This window comes from Erythrolamprus reginae, chromosome 6 (genome assembly GCF_031021105.1).
Source record: "Erythrolamprus reginae isolate rEryReg1 chromosome 6, rEryReg1.hap1, whole genome shotgun sequence".
NCBI lineage: Eukaryota > Metazoa > Chordata > Lepidosauria > Squamata > Dipsadidae > Erythrolamprus > Erythrolamprus reginae.
In genome coordinates this window covers 28,195,098-28,215,048 of record NC_091955.1, presented here as the reverse complement: position 1 = coordinate 28,215,048, position 19,951 = coordinate 28,195,098, and the positions used below count along the sequence as shown (strand labels likewise).

The 19,951-nt window shown below is 39.3% G+C and overlaps 1 protein-coding gene across 3 annotated transcripts in view; it reads right to left on the bottom strand.

Moving 5' to 3' along the window:
• CADPS2 (calcium dependent secretion activator 2) overlaps positions 1-19,951 on the bottom strand; it is a 507,583-nt gene that overhangs the window by 125,249 nt on the left and 362,383 nt on the right. For all 3 annotated transcript variants that reach the window (XM_070755440.1, XM_070755441.1, XM_070755442.1), the window contains exons 15-16: positions 17,609-17,672; positions 15,563-15,686 (exon numbers count right to left, since the gene is read on the bottom strand). In XM_070755440.1, the coding sequence (XP_070611541.1) occupies positions 15,563-15,686; positions 17,609-17,672 (188 nt within the window). The remainder of the gene's footprint in view (positions 1-15,562; positions 15,687-17,608; positions 17,673-19,951) is intronic.

Below are 19,951 nucleotides of genomic sequence, written 5' to 3'. Positions count from 1 at the left end.
CCGCCTCCTCATCCTAGGGCGTGCAGGGAAGAATGCAGAAGAGAGCAATGTTGCGTGGCTTATGAAGAAGGAAAAGGCCCCGATTCCCTTCACAAGGCACACCTGGGGATGGAGTTTAAAGGAGAGGCAGTTGGGAGGGGCATTTGTCAGGAACAAACACAGAATTCATATAGTGTTGACAGTTGTGGCCTGTATTTCCGGCATTCCTCCTGACTGTTTGAGTGATTATTGTGCTTTTGTATGCTTATCGTGTCTTGCTGGAATTATTGCCATGAATTCTACACCTCTGGGACTCATTATCTTGCTCTGCTGGAATGATTGATTGCAGTCATTCTGGTTACAGTATTTGGCCTGGAGTATCTGTAACCAGAAGCTGCTGCAGGTTTGTGGGAGAGCTTTTTTCCAGGCTGGAGAGTAAATGGGATGTTTGGGGGACAAAGTTGGTGCCAATAAAGGGACCTATTCTCTGGACCTGTTCCCTTTGTCATCATACAAGACCAAACAGCACTAATACCAAAGAGCAGTTCAATTGGAGAAACAGAAAAATCACCGGCAACCCTACCAACCACCATACTCATGTGTTCATCAGAGCCTGCCACTCCACAAGCAATTCCATTAAGAGATACCTTGACCTACCAGCCTACCAACCCCTCAAATCCAACTGCACAGCCAACCAGAGACAGCACCAACTCTCAAGCAATCCACACAAGCTTTCCCCAAACAGCACTCCACTTCCCAATGACCCTTACATGATGTAATATCTCCCTCACAAGACTCTCACTGATGACTCATACCTGACCTATCACAAGACCCTCACTCGGCATACCCACACCTGAAGCCCTTAGCGACAGAAGAACACTGACATCCCCTAAACTCTGCTGAAGGTGTTACTTAGGCTGATAACGAAATGTTTAGAAACCAACCCGTTTGGAGAATGAACATTCACCCTTATCCTACACCTGAGCTACAGATATTGCCACTCTTCCAAATTTATTTATTTATTTATTTATTTATTGATTGATTGATTGATTGGATTTGTATGCCGTCCCTCTCCGGAGACTCGGGGCGGCTAACAGCGACAATAAAACAGTGTACAATAGTAATTTCGTATTAGAAATGTTTTAAAAATCTATTAATATAAAAACCAAACATACATACATACATACCATGCATAGAATTGTAAAGGCCTAGGGGGAAAGAGGATCTCAATTCCCCCATGCCTGGCGGCAGAGGTGGGTTTTAAGTTGTTTACGAAAGGCAAGGAGGGTGGGGGCAGTTCTAATATCTGGGGGGAGTTGGTTCCAGAGGGCCGGGTTCACCACAGAGAAGGCTCTTCCCCTGGGTCCTGCCAGGTGACATTGCTTAGTTGACAGGACCCGGAGAAGATCCACTCCAAATGCTTTTAACCCCTTTATTTTATTCAAATACATTTGGTTATGTGGGTTTATTTTATTAGTAAAAAGTTGCTGAACCAAAGCAAGATTCATCAAGCAATAAACATTCTATGGAATTCACCAAGGATTCGATAAATGGTAGCAGTTTCTATTTCAAAAGCCATTCAGGTGATCCCATTCATGGAGATTCTTATAACCTCTATTTATATCAATTCATTTTAGGGACCTATACAAGAGTTTCTTACTTGAGCTGTTTATTTCCAAGGAAATTAATATATAGAACTAGAAGGAAGTAGAGAAGTCGAAAAAAAATATAGATCACATTCCTATATGATTAAAAGCAAACAAGAGTCTAAACTTGTAATTTAATTTTCACTAGGATTAAGATGCTTTGAAAAGAACACAAAAAAAATCTTGTTACAGAAGCCCTGCCTTTCCTGGGGAGAAGAACTAGGAGTGCAACCCTGTCAGCATCTCCTTTTTCACCACTCCCACAAATATCACTCAAAGCTATCACATCACCACCTTGGCTGTCTTTGAAAATGGAAAGTGACCTTAACCTCAGGAACATCACCAAGGCAACCTTCCTCTTTTCCGAGACTCTTGTCATTTACAGTACTCTCCGGCAGCACCAAGAGTCCACACACAAAAATGAAAAAAAACAACAACCATTATGCCAGGCATTGTATGTACATATTAGTGGAGCAAGACATTGAAAATAACCTACTCTAAGAGGCATATGTGGATAGACACATATTGAGGCATCCAAAATATTCTTCACTTGACAGACATCAATCAACTTAGCATATTATTTTTCCAATCCCACTTATTATTTTTATTAATAGATCATACTGGGACAATACATACAGTGGCAGATTCCTATGAATAGCGGAAAAAATGAAATTTGGCTCAATTTTTTTTTTAGGAATTTGTTAAATTTTCAATCAGCTACTTTGTTGTTTTTGTTTTAATAGCCCATGTGATTATTCTGGAAAAACATTTGCTTGTTTATTTGTCTCTATTTTTCATAATCTTGTAACACAATGTGCAGTTTATAAAATGCATACTAATATATTTATAAAATTGTGTCAGTTACAAAAAAAAGAGATAAACATGCCAACAGAAGAAAACCACTTTCAAAAATCATGCTCTATAGAAAATACTATTACAAAATAGTTTTAATTGAAAGAAACTATGATGCTTTCATTATTTTAAACAGTTTTCAAACAGAAAAAACCCCTATGGCTTCTAAAACAAACAATAACTTAAAATAAACTAATTATCCATCCCATAAAATATTAATTGTAGTTAATTCTTGTCTGAAGGAAAATCATAATATATGCATAAGCAAATGTAATGTCCAATCAGTAGGGAAGAGCTGAAATAGATGTACTAATATATTTCTATACAAAATCAATAAATAAATACATTTCTCATCTTGGTATGTATGTTCTGCGAGGGAGATACCGGTAGTTGTAAATGCAATTGCATTTTTGCTGTTTTATCTTAACTGACTTATCACAATTACTCTGCAAAGTATATATTACATATAGTTACATACAAAGAATATATGTTAAAAATACATATATTCTTTGTATGTTACTATTATGATTTACTTTGTAAACTAATATGGGATTGACTCATCTTTTCAGAATTCCCCACATATTATATTGCTGGGAGTTTTAGTCCAATACATCTAGATATCATCAATTGGTGAAGTCTGGGATAGAATTTATAGTTGCTTGAGAAATATAAGAATTTCACTTCACATGAAACATGAATAACACCAGGAAACATTAAAAAATGCAATGTTTAGTAAGTTATATTATTAAGGAAGTATCTCTGAAGAAAAAAATCCAGCTGCTGAGATTTCAAGAAGTCTACTTCAGTCCTTAAAGATGAATTGATATAGATCTCTTTTTATGTCATTTGCCATTGTCCAAGAATATAACATGTAGATATTTATATACAATCTATTAACAGCCTTAATATGAACCTGCTCTATCTTGCCTTGTTAAATAACAAGGGTTTCCTGATCATTTTTAAGGATACAGTTCTGTATATTTATGTACACTTGGTTAAACTGTGTATTTCAATCACTCACCATGCAAACAAAAACTGACACATCTTCTACATGGTTCAAAATTAGACAAAACTATTTCTGAAAAATTGAATTATTTTTTATCATACATACAGCTCCAGTTGAAACTGACTCAGAGAAACTTATATACCATATTTATATAAAGGAGGTTTAAAAACTAAGGATTCTACAACACAAATATCAAAATTATACAAAACAGCACCAAAGAAAAATAAAGCTCTACCATTCAGATTTCAGGAATAAGAAAACCACAACATTCTTGCCTCCAAGGTCTGTTGGAAACAGCTTTTGATAGCTATTATGATAGCTACTGTATAATGATAGCAGGATAGGCAAACAATTAACTTAACTCTAAGGTTCTTGAAGATAGCAAATTGTAACTGAACGGAACTGAAGTGACTCCCTTCAATATTACTGTATAAAATGGAGATCCAATTGGGAAAACCATTGAGTTTGATATTTTTATTTTTTATTTATTTTATTTTGTCCAATACACAATGAAGGTTTTAGTGGGTATTTACACATAGTAAAATACATGATGAAGGTTATAGAGGAGATACTCATAGTAAAATTATATCTATGAAAGAATAGAAAAGAAAATATAGTAATAGAACATATCAAAGAAAGAATAGAAGACGAGATATAGGAATAGAAGAACGGCATAGGAGATATAGGAGAGCAATAGGACAGGGGACAGAAGGCACTCTAGTGCACTTGTATTCGCCCCTTACTGACCTCTTAGGAATCTGGATAGGTCAACCGTGGATAATCTAAGGGTAAAGTGTTGGGGGTTTGGGGATGACACTATGGAGTCCGGTAATGAGTTCCACGCTTCGACAACTCGGTTACTGAAATCATATTTTTTACAGTCAAGTTTGGAGCGGTTAATATTAAGTTTAAATCTGTTGTGTGCTCTTGTGCTGTTGTGGTTGAAGCTGAAGTAGTCACCGACAGGCAGGACGTTGCAGCATATGATCTTGTGGGCAATACTTAGATCTTGTTTAAGGCGTCTTATTTCTAGGCTTTCTAGGCCCAGGATTGAAAGTCTAGTCTCGTAGGGTATTCTGTTTCGAGTGGAGGAGTGAAGGGCTCTTCTGGTGAAGATATCCCAAAGATATCAAACAAGTACCCTGTTTCCCCCAAAATGAGACATCCCCTGATAATAAACCCAATCAGGCTTTTGAGTGCATGGCAGTAACGCAAAGCGCTCATTTCAGGGTTCAAAAAGATATAAGACACGGTCTTATTTTGGGGAAAACACAGTAACTATTATGATCTTCTCTGATTTGGAAGAGTTCAATCCCCAGGTGCCCAGTGTAGCAGATTATCAGGAAAAGTCAGCCGATGAAGATCTCAATCCAGCTTATTTGATTCATTCAATATACTGAACTAGATTTATTATGTCATCTTAAGAAGTAACCACATAGCTACTTAAAACTTGAAACATTAATATACAACAATATGTTTTGTTTCAGAACAATCCTCTAACTCCTATGTGTTATCTTGCAACAGTGAGTCATATCAAAGATTGGAAATATATTATCACCTTTAAAAAGAAAACAAAACAGAAATAATTGGAACAGAAGAGGTTACATCATATCCAGAAAGTTTTTGCCCTTTTCCTTTAATATTCTTTATAAATCTCTATTTCTTTAAACATTTTTGAATCAGAGGTACTCTTATTTTGCTTTCTTGGAGTGCCTAGGTTTTTCTTTTTTACATGTGACTAAGAGGCTGCAGAAAATCATGACATTGTTGCAGGTATTCATTCCAATAAGCACTGGATACGGACAAGGTTTTAAACTACTGCCACTAGCTTTACAAAACAACTAAGAATAATATGAGTGATGTTGACCTGCTGATCAGTGCTGACCTGCAAGTGATGTTAAACAATTCTGGAGTGGTTCAGATTAGTTATCTCATATTTAGTTAATCAATGCTACTGTATTAGTTTTTATAGATTCAGCTGTGATTCTAAACTTGAATTGAATCAGATAGGTCAAGATGTTTGCAAATATACACATTTAGATGCAAAACTAATTAGGGATCTTTAAATGGGGGGGGGGTGTTGGAGAGAAAAAATGTATGTAGAAAATGATGCTTACAATGAACCCCCCCCCCCAAATAAATATACAGAGATAAAATTGCACTTCATAGCAGAATTCATACTTAAATATGTACATGCATACAGTTAACACAATGGTCACCTGGATTCTTTCCTTTTGTAGCTTACGTATAAGGAAAGATTGGATAACCCCCCCCCCCCTCAAAAAAAGTTGAGTTTATTTCTTTATTATAGCAATTGCATTATTAATAGCATTTAGACTTATATACCGCTTCACAGTACTTTTACAGCCCTCTCTAAGTGGTTTACAGATTAGCATATTGCTCCTCAACAATCTGGGTCCCCATTTTACCCACCTCGGAGGGATTGAAGGCTGAGTCAACCCTGAGCTGGTGGTGAGATTTGAACTGCTGAGCTACAGCTAGAAGTTAGCTGAAGTAGCCTGCAATGCTATACTATAACCACTATGCCACCCCGGCTCTATAAGCATTATAAAGCATTGCGTTCTTATTTCATTGTTCATTTTGTGAAGAAAAATATATATCAGTAAACGCCATCATTTTGAAAAAAGAAAGGGGATAAGTTAGTCACAGATTCTGAGGAGGATGAATTGGGTTTGTCTTGGTACCCTAGGCCAGTGGGTCAGAGAATGAGAGTGAGGGAGAGTTGGAACCTGAGAAATCTGAAGAATCTCCAGACTCAGTAGAAACCCCAATGATGATAATGTGTGAGTTGGAGGAGGAGGGATACATGGGAGATGAGGAGCCCCTATTAGATGCCTGGGTCAGAAGGTCACGAAGCAGACAGGAATACCTTTATGGGAAAAGGTTGAGAAGGTAAGTCTATAAAAAAAAGTCTATACAGTTAATATCTCTAGGAAACAGTTGACCACAACCAGACAGGATATAAGGAAGGTTTTCTGGGTAAAGGGGTATGGAGTTCCAACATTTGTAAATGGTGAAAGTCCTAGATTCAGGGTTTCAGAAATGATTCGCTCACAATATGCTCTTATTTTTCTAACTTTCTCCATTGTTCTGGGAGGGGAGGACATTATCCCTTTCAGATAGGGTCCGCAATTTGGGTGTCCTCATGGATCCACAGCTCAGTTTTGACCATCACCTTTCAGCTGTGGCCAGGGAGACCTTTGCCCAGGTTCGCCAGATTCACCAGTTGCGGCCCTACTTGGACCAGGAGGCTCTGCGCACAGTTACTCAGGCCCTCATCATCTCCTATCTTGATTATTGCAATGTGCTCTACATGGGGCTACCCTTAAAAAGTGTTTGGAGACTGCAAATAGTCCAGAATGCAGCCGCGAGAGCTGTCATGGGTGTACCTCGGTACACCCATATAACACCCATGCTCCACGAGCTGCACTAGCTTCCTATTCAATTCAATTCAATTTATTAGATTTGTATGCCGTCCCTCTCCGAAGACTCGGGGCGGCTCACAACAATAATAAAAACAATATTCCAGCGAAAACAAATCTAATATTAAAAAGCACATAAAACCCTATCATATTTAAAAAAGCAAACAACATATACATACCCAAACATAAATATAAAAAAGCCTGGGGGAAAGGTGTCTCAACTCCCCCATGCCTGGCGGTATAGATGGGTCTTGAGTAATTTACGAAAGACAAGGAGTGTGGGGGCAGTTCTAATCTCCGGGGGGAGTTGATTCCAGAGGGCCGGGGCTGCCACAGAGAAGGCTCTTCCCCTGGAGCCAGCCAAATGACATTCTTTGGTCGACGGGACCCGGAGAAGGCCAACTCTGTGGGACCTTATCGGTCGCTGGGATTCGTGTGGTAGCAGGCGGTTCCGGAGGTACTCTGGTCCAATGCCATGCAGGGCTTTAAAGGTAATAACCAACACTTTGAATTGTGACCGGAAACTGATCGGCAGCCAATGCAGGCCACGGAGTGTTGCAGAAACGTGGGCGAATCTAGGAAGCCCCATGATGGCTCTCACGGCCGTGTTCTGCACGATCTGAAGTTTCTGAACACTTTTCAGAGGTAGCCCCATGTAGAGAGCGTTGCAGTTTTCGTACCTCGAGTTGATGAGGGCATGGGCACAATTCAAGGTGTTGTTATCACCTGTACAGCCCTACATGGCTCAGGGCCAGACTATTTGCCATATACCTCCCAGAGACCAATAAGAGCTCACAGAGTTGGCCTCCTCCGGGTCCCGTCGACTAAGCAATTTAGGCTGACGGGACTACTGGGGACTACTGGGGAGGGTCTTCTCTGTGGTTGCCTATGGAACCAACTACCACCCGGTGTCCGTACTGCCTACGGCTCTATGGAACCAACTACCGCCTGGTGTCTGTACTGCTCACAACCTGCTGGCCTTTCCTAAGGCCACAAAGACCTGGCTTTGCCAGCAGGCCTGGAGGCCATAAATTTACATCTTTTATGGCCAATTGTATGAATGGTGTGAATGTATATGATTTTGACTGACTTTTTAAAATAACAAATGGGCCTTTTTATTATGGGGTTTTAGTCTTTGATAATGTTCAACTTCTTTTTTATTGCTTTTGTATCTATTTATATTGTATTTATATTATTATTGTAAGCCGCCCTGAGTCCTTAGGGATTGGGTGGCACAGAAGTCGAATAAATAAATAAATAAATAAACTTCATCCAGCAGAGATGCAGCTGTGTGAGGAAAACTTGGAGAACTGTGAGTGTGCATGTGTGACTGAAGAAATGTTACTTCACTGAGGACTGTTAATTAGTTTTGACCTTTATCTCTTAGCCAATTTTATCTATCTGTCTATCTATCTATCTATCTATCTATCTATCTATCTATCTATCTATCTATCTATCTATCTATCTCTTTATTGGATTTGTATAACACCCCCTCTCCGTAGACTCGGGGCAGCTAACAACAGTAATAAAAACAGCATATAAAAATCCAATATTAAAACAGTTAAAAACCCTTATTATAAAACCAAACATACATACAGACATACCATGCATAAAACGCCCCCTTCGCCACAGCCGAAATATGTTTCTCTAATGTGAGCTGTGGATTGAGGAGGATGCCCAAGTTGCGGACCCTCTCCGAGGGGGTCAATAATTCCCCTCCCAGGGTGATGGACAGACAGATGGAATTGTCCTTGGGAGGCAAAACCCACAGCCACTCTGTCTTATCAGGGTTGAGTTTGAGTCTGTTGACACCCATCCAGGCCCCAACAGCCTCAAGACACCGGCACATCACTTCCACTGCTTCGTTGACTGGACATGGGGTGGAGATGTAAAGCTGGGTATCATCAGCGTACTGATGATACCTCATCCCATGCCCTTGGATGATCTCACCCAGCGGTTTCATGTAGATATTAAATAGCTGACAAGATGGACTGAAGTGCCTGAATTTGCTTGTATAAATCCTGCTTTACTTATAAAAGTGTTTGATTTGAAATATCAGCGCATGGATTCTCCCTTTGTTCCGATCAGAGTAGGCCGAGCAGAACACATATCATCTTGTTTGTATGTCAAACAAGATGAAGTGTTGTCCCCAGTGGTGAGTTGTAAATTATTTTGCCACAGGTTTCCACATGCACTCGTGCCCATGATGCTTCGCGCATGTGCAGAAGTATCCCAGGTGGGTGGGCAAAGCCTCCTTTCGCCTGTGCTACCGGTTCTAAGAACCAGTCCAAACTGGGAACAACCCATCACTGATTATCTCCTTAATCAAGATAACTGAAATTTCATGGAATCACCAAGAATAGAAGAAATAACATGTGCTGCTTGTGGCTTTATTTTCTATTCAATTAGCATTACATACGAAATAGTCATCTAATACTATAAGGCCATTACTGTTAAAATACTATTGAATATTATTTCCTGACAACAGGGAAAAAAATCTTTCTAATGTTGCTTCTTGGGTTCTTTTAACTAAAGTAATGATTGCAAGAACCATCCAGTATCATACCACACTATACATCATAAGCCACACACCATATATCATGCCATGCCATTCCATGCCAATGTTTCTAGTTCAAAGTCTCTTTACTTACTCAAGTGACCCATAAAACTGAACCTATTCTGTACCAGCCCTGGCTGATATTGATTTATGTTTTATTGGAACTGGTATTATGAGTTACAAAAGCGATAATTCTCTAATTCCTGTTATCACTGTAGTGTGGCTGGCATAGTACAGTTCATACCTATCTGGTTGCTCTAGCACAGCTTCTGCCTCCTTAACCAAGAATAAGATGGCTCTATAACAACAATACAATTGATTTTTACGGCCACATCAAAGAGCCAGGGTGGCGCAGTGGTTAGAGTGTAGTACTGCAGGCTACTTCAGTTAACTGCTGGCTGTAGTTCAGCAGTTCAAATCTCACCACTGGCTCAAGGTTGACTCAGTCTTCCATCCTTCCGAGGTGGGTAAAAGGAGGACCCAGATTGTTGGGGGCAATATGCTGACTGTGTAAGCTGCCTAGAGAGAGAGCTATAAAAGCACTATGAAGCAGTATCCAGTGATCTCAGAGGCTGATGTCTTAGAAGAACTTGAACGATTAAAGACAAATAAGGCAATGGGTCCAGATGGCATCCACCCCAGAGTTCTTAAAACCTCAGATATGTGATTGCTGCCCCCCTGACTGATTTGTTTAACCAATCCCTTTTAACAGGAGATGTTCCTGATGATTGGATAATGGCCAGTGTTGTGCCTATCCACAAGAAGGGCAGTAGAGAAGAAGCCAGTAACTACAGGCCAGTTAGCTTGACATCAGTTAAAGTTACAATGATGGAGACTCTACTCAAAAAGAGGATAAATCAGCACCTAAAAACCAATAACTTATTGGACCCAAACCAGCATGGCTTTACTGAAGGCAAATCATGTCAGACTAATCTCATTGATTTCTTTGACTATGTCACAAAGGTGTTGGATGAAGGTGGTGCCATGGTTATTGCCTATCTGGACTTCAGCAAAGTTCCACATAAAGAGCTGATAGATAAATGAGTGAAGATTGGACTTAATCCCTGGATAATTCAGTGGATTTGCAGTTGGCTGAAGCATAGATATCAGAGGGTTGTTGTTAATGGCGAGTATTCTAAGCAGAGCCTGGTTACAATCGGTGTGCCACAAAGGTCTGTTCTGGGTCCTATTCTTTTTAATATCTTTGTGAGTGATATAGGGGAAGGTTTGGTAGGGAAGGTTTGCCTATTTGCCAATGACTCTAAAGTTTGCAATAGGGTTGATATTCCTGGAGGCATCTGTAATATGGCAAATGATTTAGCTTTACTAGATAAGTGGTCAAAGCAATGGAAACTGCAGTTTAATGTTTCCAAATGTAAAATAATGCACTTGGGGAAAAGGAAGCCTCAATCTGAGTATTGTATTGGCAGTTCTGTGTTAGCAAAAACTTCAGAAGAAAAGGATTTAGGGGTAGTGATTTCTGACAGTCTCAAAATGGGTGAACAGTGCAGTCAGGCGGTAGGGAAAGCAAGTAGAATGTATAACAAGCAGGAAAAGGGAGACAGTGATCCCGCTGTATAGAGCGCTGGTGAGACCACATTTGGAATACATTTGGAATACTCAGTTCTGGAGACCTCATCTACAAAAAGATATTGATAAAATTGAACGGGTCCAAAGACGGGCTACAAAAATGGTGGAAGGTCTTAAGCATAAAACTTATCAGGAAAGACTTAATGAACTTAATCTGTATAGTCTGGAGGACAGAAGGGAAAGCGGGGACATGATCGAAACATTTAAATATGTTAAAGGGTTAAATAAGTGTTTTCAATAGGAAAGTGAACACAAAAACAAGGGGGCACAATCTGAGGTTAGTTGGGGGAAAGATTAGAAGTAATGTGAGAAAATATTATTTTACTGAAAGAGTAGTAGATTGTTGGAACAAACTTCCAGCTGACGTGGTCACTAAATCCACAGTAACTGAATTTAAACATTTAAACATATGTCCATTGTAAGATAAAATACAAGAAATAGTATAAGGGCAGACTAGATGGACCGTGAGGTCTTTTTCTGCCGTCAGTATTCTATGTTTCTATGTTTCTAAATGCTAATGCTAATATGGAATGCTAATGCTAATGCTAAATGCTAATGCTAATATGGAATTGTTACTTACTGCAATAATGCATTTTTCTCTTTGTTCCATGGGAAACAAGAAGGCATTTTCCTCTACCCACAAATTGCCTGGATTAGACATACTTAATTTCAGACAAAGTGAGCTTCATAAAACAAGATTTGAATTCTGACTTATGAATTGCTATTTAATTAAATATATGTGGTTCAACTGCAGAGAGAAAAGTGATATTGCTGATGATAGTTCAGTTGGAACTTTAAAAGGTTTTTAATCACACTTTTTGTGAGTAAGACTTTCTTATATTTCAAGAATATTTTAAAAGATATAAAGTAAAGATATATTTCTTTCACCTGTAAGCAGTGAGTTATATGCCAAGATTACTTTGCTGACTTTCAGCCCAGCTTTGGTGACTTCTTCTAGAAACTTTCTATTTTTACACCAATTATTCCAAACAAGCTTGTTAAAAACTCAAGATAATTGAACAGCAAGAACCCCTGCTGTAGGCATGCATTGGATGCTTGCTGAAGGTGAAAAGGTAACTTTCTCATTTTCCAAAAGATCTACATACATCCTCCTTCATTTAAACACAACATGATATCTTAATTAATTATGATAAATTGGTTACTAAGGTGCCTCCATGTTGTTATTCCCATGATATAATACTGGTTGCTATAGTGATGAGATGGCTTTTTTTGGACTAATCAGTAAGGAGATTGGTTAACCCATGTTTGTCAGTGATCCTTAAGAATGAGAAAAATAAGTTAAAACAAATAGTCATATATGCTATGTGTATTCCTTTCCCCTGATTTTTAAAATATTATTCATGGTTGCAATTTCACTTACACTAACATATATTGTAATAAATTGAATACAAACTAGTTCTACAATATTCCTTAAGCAAAATTATAAAAATTATATTATCAATATAACTGACATGTAGGTATATAAAATGCTTTATATTCAGAATATTCCAGAGTAAAATTCCTGAAATAAGCCCATTATAAGACTTTGATTTTACCAACTTGGTATTTTTCAGATGTATCAGATGATATATTCAGCCATAATACATAGTTGAGAAAACTGGTCTACCTAATAACAAGTTATTGAAATTATCAGCCACTTTTTTGGGTGGGGGGAGGTGTTGTGTCTTTACTCCAAAAAATACAGTAGTTCATCATAAACTATAAATTATTTATATTTTGTTTCTCAAAACGATTATAAATGAGAATAAAGAAGTATAAACTATCCTTTAGACCAGTGTTTCCCAACCTTTTTTGAGCCGCGGCACATTATTCATATTTTCAAAATCCTGGGGAACACTGAAAGGGGGCGGGAGGCGGGGCAGGGGGGCGGGCTAAAGAAAAGTTTGGACAAAAAAAACCTCTCTCTTCCTCCCTTTCGCTCTATGTCTCCTTCTCTCTTTTCCTTCCTTCCCTTCTTTCTCTCTCTCCATCCCTCTTTCTTTCTTCCTTTCTTTTTTGCTCTCTTTCTCTCTCCCTCCTTCCCTTCCTCTATGTCTTTCTCTCTCCCTTGCTCTCTCTCTCTCTCTTGCTATCTCTTTCTTGCTTTTCTCTCTCTCTCTTGCTCTCTCTCTCTCTATCACTGTCTTGCTATATGTCTCTTTCTCTTTGCCTCTCTTGCTATTTCTCTTTCTTTCTCTCTCTTTCTCTCTCTCTGTCTCTCTTGCTATGTCTCTCTTTCTTTCTCTTTCTCTCTCTCTCTGTGCCTCTCTTGCTAAGTCTCTCTTTTTCTCTTGCTATGTCTCTCTTTCTTTTTCTCTCTCTCTGCCTCTCTTGCTATGTCTCTCTTTCTCTCTCTCTTTCTCTCTCTCTCTTTCTCTGCCTCTCTTTCTTGCTCTGTCTCTCTTTCTCTCTCTCTCTGCCTCTCTTATATGTCTCTCTTTCTCTCTCTCTCTCAGCTGACTGCAAGTGGGAGCCCTGATGGCGGCAGCTGGATGTGTTGCTGGACACCGTATATGCCAGGCTCGCAGCGCCAGCATGTACGACCTCCAGCAGCACGTCCAACCACCACCGTCAGGGCTCCCGCTTGCAGTCAGCTGAGAGAGAGAGAGAGAGCGCTCCCTCTTGCCGCCGCCATCTCCCCGCGACTGCCTGCGGCCGCTGCGGCCACCCCCCCACTCCAATCGCCAGTGCCCTCCCGCCGGGCCACAAAGGACACTTGCCGTCGACGCCAGAGAAGCTCCAGCTGGGCGGGGCGCTGCCGGTACTTCCATCCTGGGGCTCCCGCTCGCAGCTGTCAACCGGCTCCTGCTCGATGCCGCGGTTTTCGGCGCTCTCCTGCTGGGCCCCAAAGAAGGAAGGCGGGAAAAAGGCGTGAAGAATGGAGCTCTCCTTCATCCTGCCTTCCTTCTTTGGGGCCCAGCAGGAGAGCGCCGAAAACCGCGGCATAGAGCAGGAGCCAGGGGACAGCTGCGAGCGGGAGCCCCAGGATGGAAGTACCGGCAGCGCCCCGCCCAGCTGGAGCTTGGCGGCACACCTGGCCATGTCTCGCGGCACACTAGTGTGCCGCGGCACACCGGTTGGGAAACGCTGCTTTAGACAATACAGTGGTACCTCTACTTATGAATTTAATTTGTTCCGTGACCAGGTTCTTAAGTAGAAATGTTTGTAAGAAGAAGCAATTTTTCCCGTAGGAATCAATGTAAAATCAAATAATGTGTGCGATTGGTGAAACAACAGGGAGGGTGGAGGCCCTGTTTCCTCCCAGGAGATTCTAGAGAGGCCCCACAGAAGCTTCTCCCTGCCTTTTCCAGGCCTGTTTCTTCCCAGGAGATTCCTAGAGATGCCCCATGGAGGCTCTCCCTGCCTTTTTTGGTTACAGTTTCAGAGGCTCGGATTTGTAAATGAAAATGGTTCTTGAGAAGAGGCAAAAAAATCTTGAACACCCGGTTCTTATCTAGAAAAGTTTGTAAGTAGAGGTATTCTTAGGTAAAGGTATCTCTGTACATACAAATCAGTGGGTAACCTTCAATGAAGGTTGGATATTGATGCAATAGTATTATAAGACTGATTTCTTTCCTGACCTATCAATGAAACTATGAATAATTTGTCAGTGCTTCCTTTGAACTCTATCTGAGGTTGACTTCCATATGCAAATGCTGGGTTGAATAAAGTTTTGTATCAAGCAACAGTGTGGAAATTCCATTGATTTTTGCAAGATGAGCTGATTTGCTTCATAAATTAATAATATCAGCTACTGGTCTTTAAGAGAATATTTTCTTCAGAGTTGCTGAATGAATGATTGCCTATTCATTGGTGCGCATAACTTGCCTTGCCTCCTATATCCCCCTCCTTTCCCTGGGAAGTCAAGTTTCCAAGTCACTTTGGTGATCTTATAAGTAGTCACTTCTGGCTAAAAGAGAAACTTTGTAATAACCCCAGGAACCATCTATTTGACCCTGGAATAAACCTTTGGGTCTTTCTCTACTTTTATACATCTTATCATTCCACAAGGTAAGGGCCATGAATTAATTTGGCAATGTAGATTATCAGTTATCCATTAATAAAATAGTTTCATACATTAAAATTCTGTAACAATTAGTCATAAATTATTCTAGATTGACAACAGGAACTTCTTGCTGTATGAAACAACTGAATTCAAATGTCAACATTGGGAAAGAGAATGTCTACCAGAACAGGCTGATCTGAGACACTTTTGTGAAACATAAAACTACAGTTAAAATAAAGGACAAAGGACAACTTCAGTACAAAGCAAAGATCATTCATTCAAAGCATGGTCCCAGGAGGCATATTACAGCAATGAATAGGAAAAAGCTCAGTAGTTCACCAGCTGAGATTTTAATGAGATATTTCCCCTTGCTGCGGTTCAAGCTTTTGCTCAGCAAAGAGAAAAGGCTGCTCACAAAATGTATGCAATGAATAGGCACCAATTGCTTTTACAGCCACTACAGTAGCTGATCACTGTACTAACCTTCTATTTTGGCATAATCTGTAAGTCGAGTGTAATTGATCAAGGCTGCTTTTTCTAGACATTTTCTAACCACTTTCTTCACTTCTTCAGCTGGTATGGGAGTAGCAATATCTTTCATTAAGACCTATGCCAAAGACAATCAGTTTTTGGTTAGATATTGTATCTTCCCAGAAAAGGAAAAATACACTTTTTAGAAGCTTTTGTAACTATTATAAATCTAAAAGAAAGGAAATTATTAATGAAAAAAAGCTACATTAAAACCATTGTTGAGGTCATAATGCTAAGGTCAGCCCATTGAAATATTGTACAAAAGACTAAAATTATAAACAAAAGACTAAATTGATAAACAATGTAAGTAGCATATGCTCAATTTTACCTATATTGGGTTTCAAAATTGCAAAACAAGATTATTTTTTAAATTGCATATTGCTGAATTAAGGAAAAACAGTTTGTCAAGCCATTTATACCATAGGACTGCATAAGCATAAATGCTTGTGTTATAGCCAAATTCACAGGTATCATTTCAATATAGGAGATGTATCTAGAAGCACCACAAGAAAAATATGTGGACAATAAACATTTTAGTCAGGGCTTCTAATTCTTGCCAAGTGTTTTCAGGGATCAATCCCACCAAGAATGCAGTTGAATAGAAGTAATCAAATGCGTCACAAATGTAGCAAATTTCCTCAGCAGCTACAGTCTAATGCATATTAACCTCCTATTAACACTGTGAGATAAGATAATTAAGAGCTCAATTTTATAGACAGGGATTGACAAGATGAGTTTACTAAGGGATCCAGCTGAGTATAAGACTTACTGGGATCAAAGCTTCCTAAGACCAAATTTAACTTTGCAAATACTCACCAGCATTAAAGTTTTCTAAGATTTTTTTTATTTAGAGGTTATTTTGGAAAATATTAACAGCAGAGTGTCATAAATGATTGAATTGGATTTATGGTTCCTACTTTTAAAACCCAACATCATGGCTCATTAAAAACACATTGGGAGATTTTTATTTTTTTAAAAAAAATCATGTCTATGTCATGACCCGATTTTTTGGGGGCGGAGGACTAATTGCTGACTCACCTCATGGCGGCGGCACTGACAGTCACATCGATGAATGATAGCCTGCTGCTGGCCCACTTCTTCTGTGATCACTTGCCACTGCGCGCATGTGTCACCCCCGACCTCTGTTTCGCCATCAGAGGCCTTCCAGAAAGCCCTCTGCAGCTGAGAAATAGGTTCCAGATTGAGGTGAGCAGCCCTCCTAACTTCCGTTTCACGTTCAGAGGCCTTCCAGGAAACCCTCTGCAGCATAACAGAGCTTTGCATCAATCCAAAGCTCTGTTGTTGGCTGCAGAGGGTTTTCTGGAAGGCCCTGCTAGTGGAATGGAGGCCGGAGGCGATGTGCGCGTCAATCCACATCTCGTTTCTTTGTGGCAGAGGGCTTTCCAGAAGGTTTCTGAAGGTGAAACACAGGCTAGGGGTGTGAAAAGCATGAGGTTCGGCAAGCGGCTGCAGAGGAAGTGGGCCTGCAAGGCAAGACTGCTGTAGTGGGGTGTGAGCCTGGTAAGTAGGGCAGCTCCAACCCCCATCTTCACTGTAGCTTAATTTTTACCTGTGTGCCGTGCCCCACTTCCTGGGGTGGATGGGGTCTTAATTTGGGCTTAATTTGGGGGTAGAGCTTGTACTGGGCGCACATATAAAAAATCAAGCTAGGACTTACTTTTGGGGAGGTCATATTTTGGGGGAAACACTACACAAACAATATATCTATATATTGTTTGAAATGTTATAAAGTGCTATGAAGGGGATGATGTCTCAGGTCATCAAAGCAAAAAAACAAGCAATTTGGAACTTTTTGGTTTGTAGGGGACAATGGCTAGTATTATATCCTGTATATTAAACATTGGTATAAAAATCTAAAAATAATTAAGTATGAACAGCACAGATCTGAGTAGAAATGTTCTAGTGCTCTCCAGAGGTGGACCAATGTCTCTGGAGGATACTAGCCTACAAATGGTTTGTTTTAGTTCATGGACTTACCCTTTCAAGCAAGGAAAGTGTAGCTTTCAAAGCTCCTTCAGGACGCCCAAAAGGAAAGCAGTATCTTCAAAGAGACAAACAAAAAACCCTCAATATATTAGAACCCACCTTACATGATTTTGCTAGATAATTTAATACCTAATCCACAGGGACAAATTTTTAGAAGCTATGTTTCTGATTGAATACACTAATCGCATATTTTAAAATGTATATTTACTTTTTGCTATTATTTGATCTGGATTTAGCTATTTATGTATCTGATTTAACTGAGCTCTGACTAAAATAAAAGTCTCTTGCTCTTTTTTTATTTTTTATTCTCTATGCATGTACAACTGGATAGCAATTATTTATAACAGTTACTACTTCAACTACAGATTGGAAAAAGTACTAGAAACTTGCTTTTAAAAAGTGCATTACAGTACTGCCTTAGAATATTCAGCTGTATCAAGCTAAATCAAGCTAATGATTATCAATAGATTATTAGAAATGTGGAAATGATTTTTTTACTTTTTTCTTTCTTCAACATTTGCTTTTTCTTCTCCCCTCTTAGTCTATATTAGTTTGTATTCATTTTTTAATCTTTTCTTTAAAAGTCCTCACCCAATTTCTTAAAGTCTCCAGGCCCTGGCCAGCACTGCTACAGCTTCACCTTGTCCAGTTACAGAATGGCTGCACCTCTCTCAACCTTCCAAAAGCCATTGGCAACTACATATTTTGCTGTTTTTGTAGACCTTGAGATATTGACGATAATTCCAGGTTCTCTCAATAGAAGCCATGCTGCTTTTTGTTGCAGATAATAATTTTGGCCATCTGGAATATAATGGACTCCCTGTTTTTGTACTAGTGGGCTTCATGTAATCTTCTCATTTTCACTGATATATATGCACTTTATTTTATATAAATATGCAAGTCTCCAGCAAATATTTTTTCTGATTCCTACAGTGTAAGATTCAAATCTAATAGCACAGATTCTCAGGGCCTCACAAGCAATACGGTACACATAGAATTAAGCATTTACTGTGGCCCTTCTTTTTCTATTACTCCCTATCTACTCTTTATACAAAAGACTGCCAACTTGTGGTCATCTCTTTTGGCCTGCCTGCACACCTTCCCAGGTACATGATCTTCAAAAATTTTATGGATAATATGATTCTCTAACTGCTAGGCTTTGGCTATTCTGGTAAAGAAATGTCATTTCTGTTATAGTTATAAACAGTGTTCCCTCTAATTTTTTTGGGGGGTGGGCGGAAAAGTATAGTGTCTGAGCGACAGTCCCTTCAGGACTGGGCGGCACAGAAATATTAAACAAACAAACAAACAAACAAACAAACAAACAAACAAAAAACCCACCCTGTTTTGCCTCAGAGAATTTCAAAATAAAATACTGTACTGTGTGTCTATAACAGTGAGTTCATAATAGGGCAACTCTATCAATATCAAAATGCCACTTAAATAGTTGAGCTAGTTTCAAACTAGATTTTGATTTTCTTTCTCTCTTCCTTACTCCCATTCTTTTTCTTTTTCTTTTCCTTCCTCTCTTTTTTCTATCTGTTTCTCTCTCTTCCTCTCTCTCTCCTTCCCTCTCACTCTTTCCCTCTCGGCTTCTGGGCAGGTTTGAAAAACTCTGAGTTGATGATTTTTAAGTGAGCGATTGCTCACTGCTCAGCTTAGAGGGAACTATGGTTATAAATCCTAATTGCTGATCTAGTTACATTCCAACTCTCACATGCACATGCAGAATATATGAGCAACATAGTGTAGCATCCAGACTTATAACAAATAGACCATGGAAAACAATAACCCTGCTCTCTCTTTTCCATAAGAGCCTTAACAAATGCCACATAAAAATTTGTGGATTTTTGCTGAAAGAGAGTTCCAAAAATTAGATTAAAGCCTTACTATGACTTTAGTGAGCTATGTAAGATATCCCCAAATTGAATAACTTTAGAAACAACGTGTGAGTAATAACTAGAAACCCCCTCTAAAAGAATAAATGTGTTATCATTTAACAGAAAAGAAGCAGCAGGTGAAGCTAAGAAAAATCACATCAGATACATGTACAATTAGCACAGGGGCCGTCCAAGGCTGTGTACTCTCACCACTTCTCTCTATACACCAATGACTGCATCTCAAATGATCCATCTGTTTAACTACTGAAGTTTGCAGACAATACAACAGTGTTCGGACTCATTCGTGACAATGATGAATCTGCATATAGACGAGAGGTTGAACAACTAACCTTATGGTGTGACTGGAACAATCTAGAACTGAACACGCTCAAAACCGTAGAAATGGTGGTAGACTTTAGGAGAAACCCTTCCATCCTTCTACCTCTCACAATAC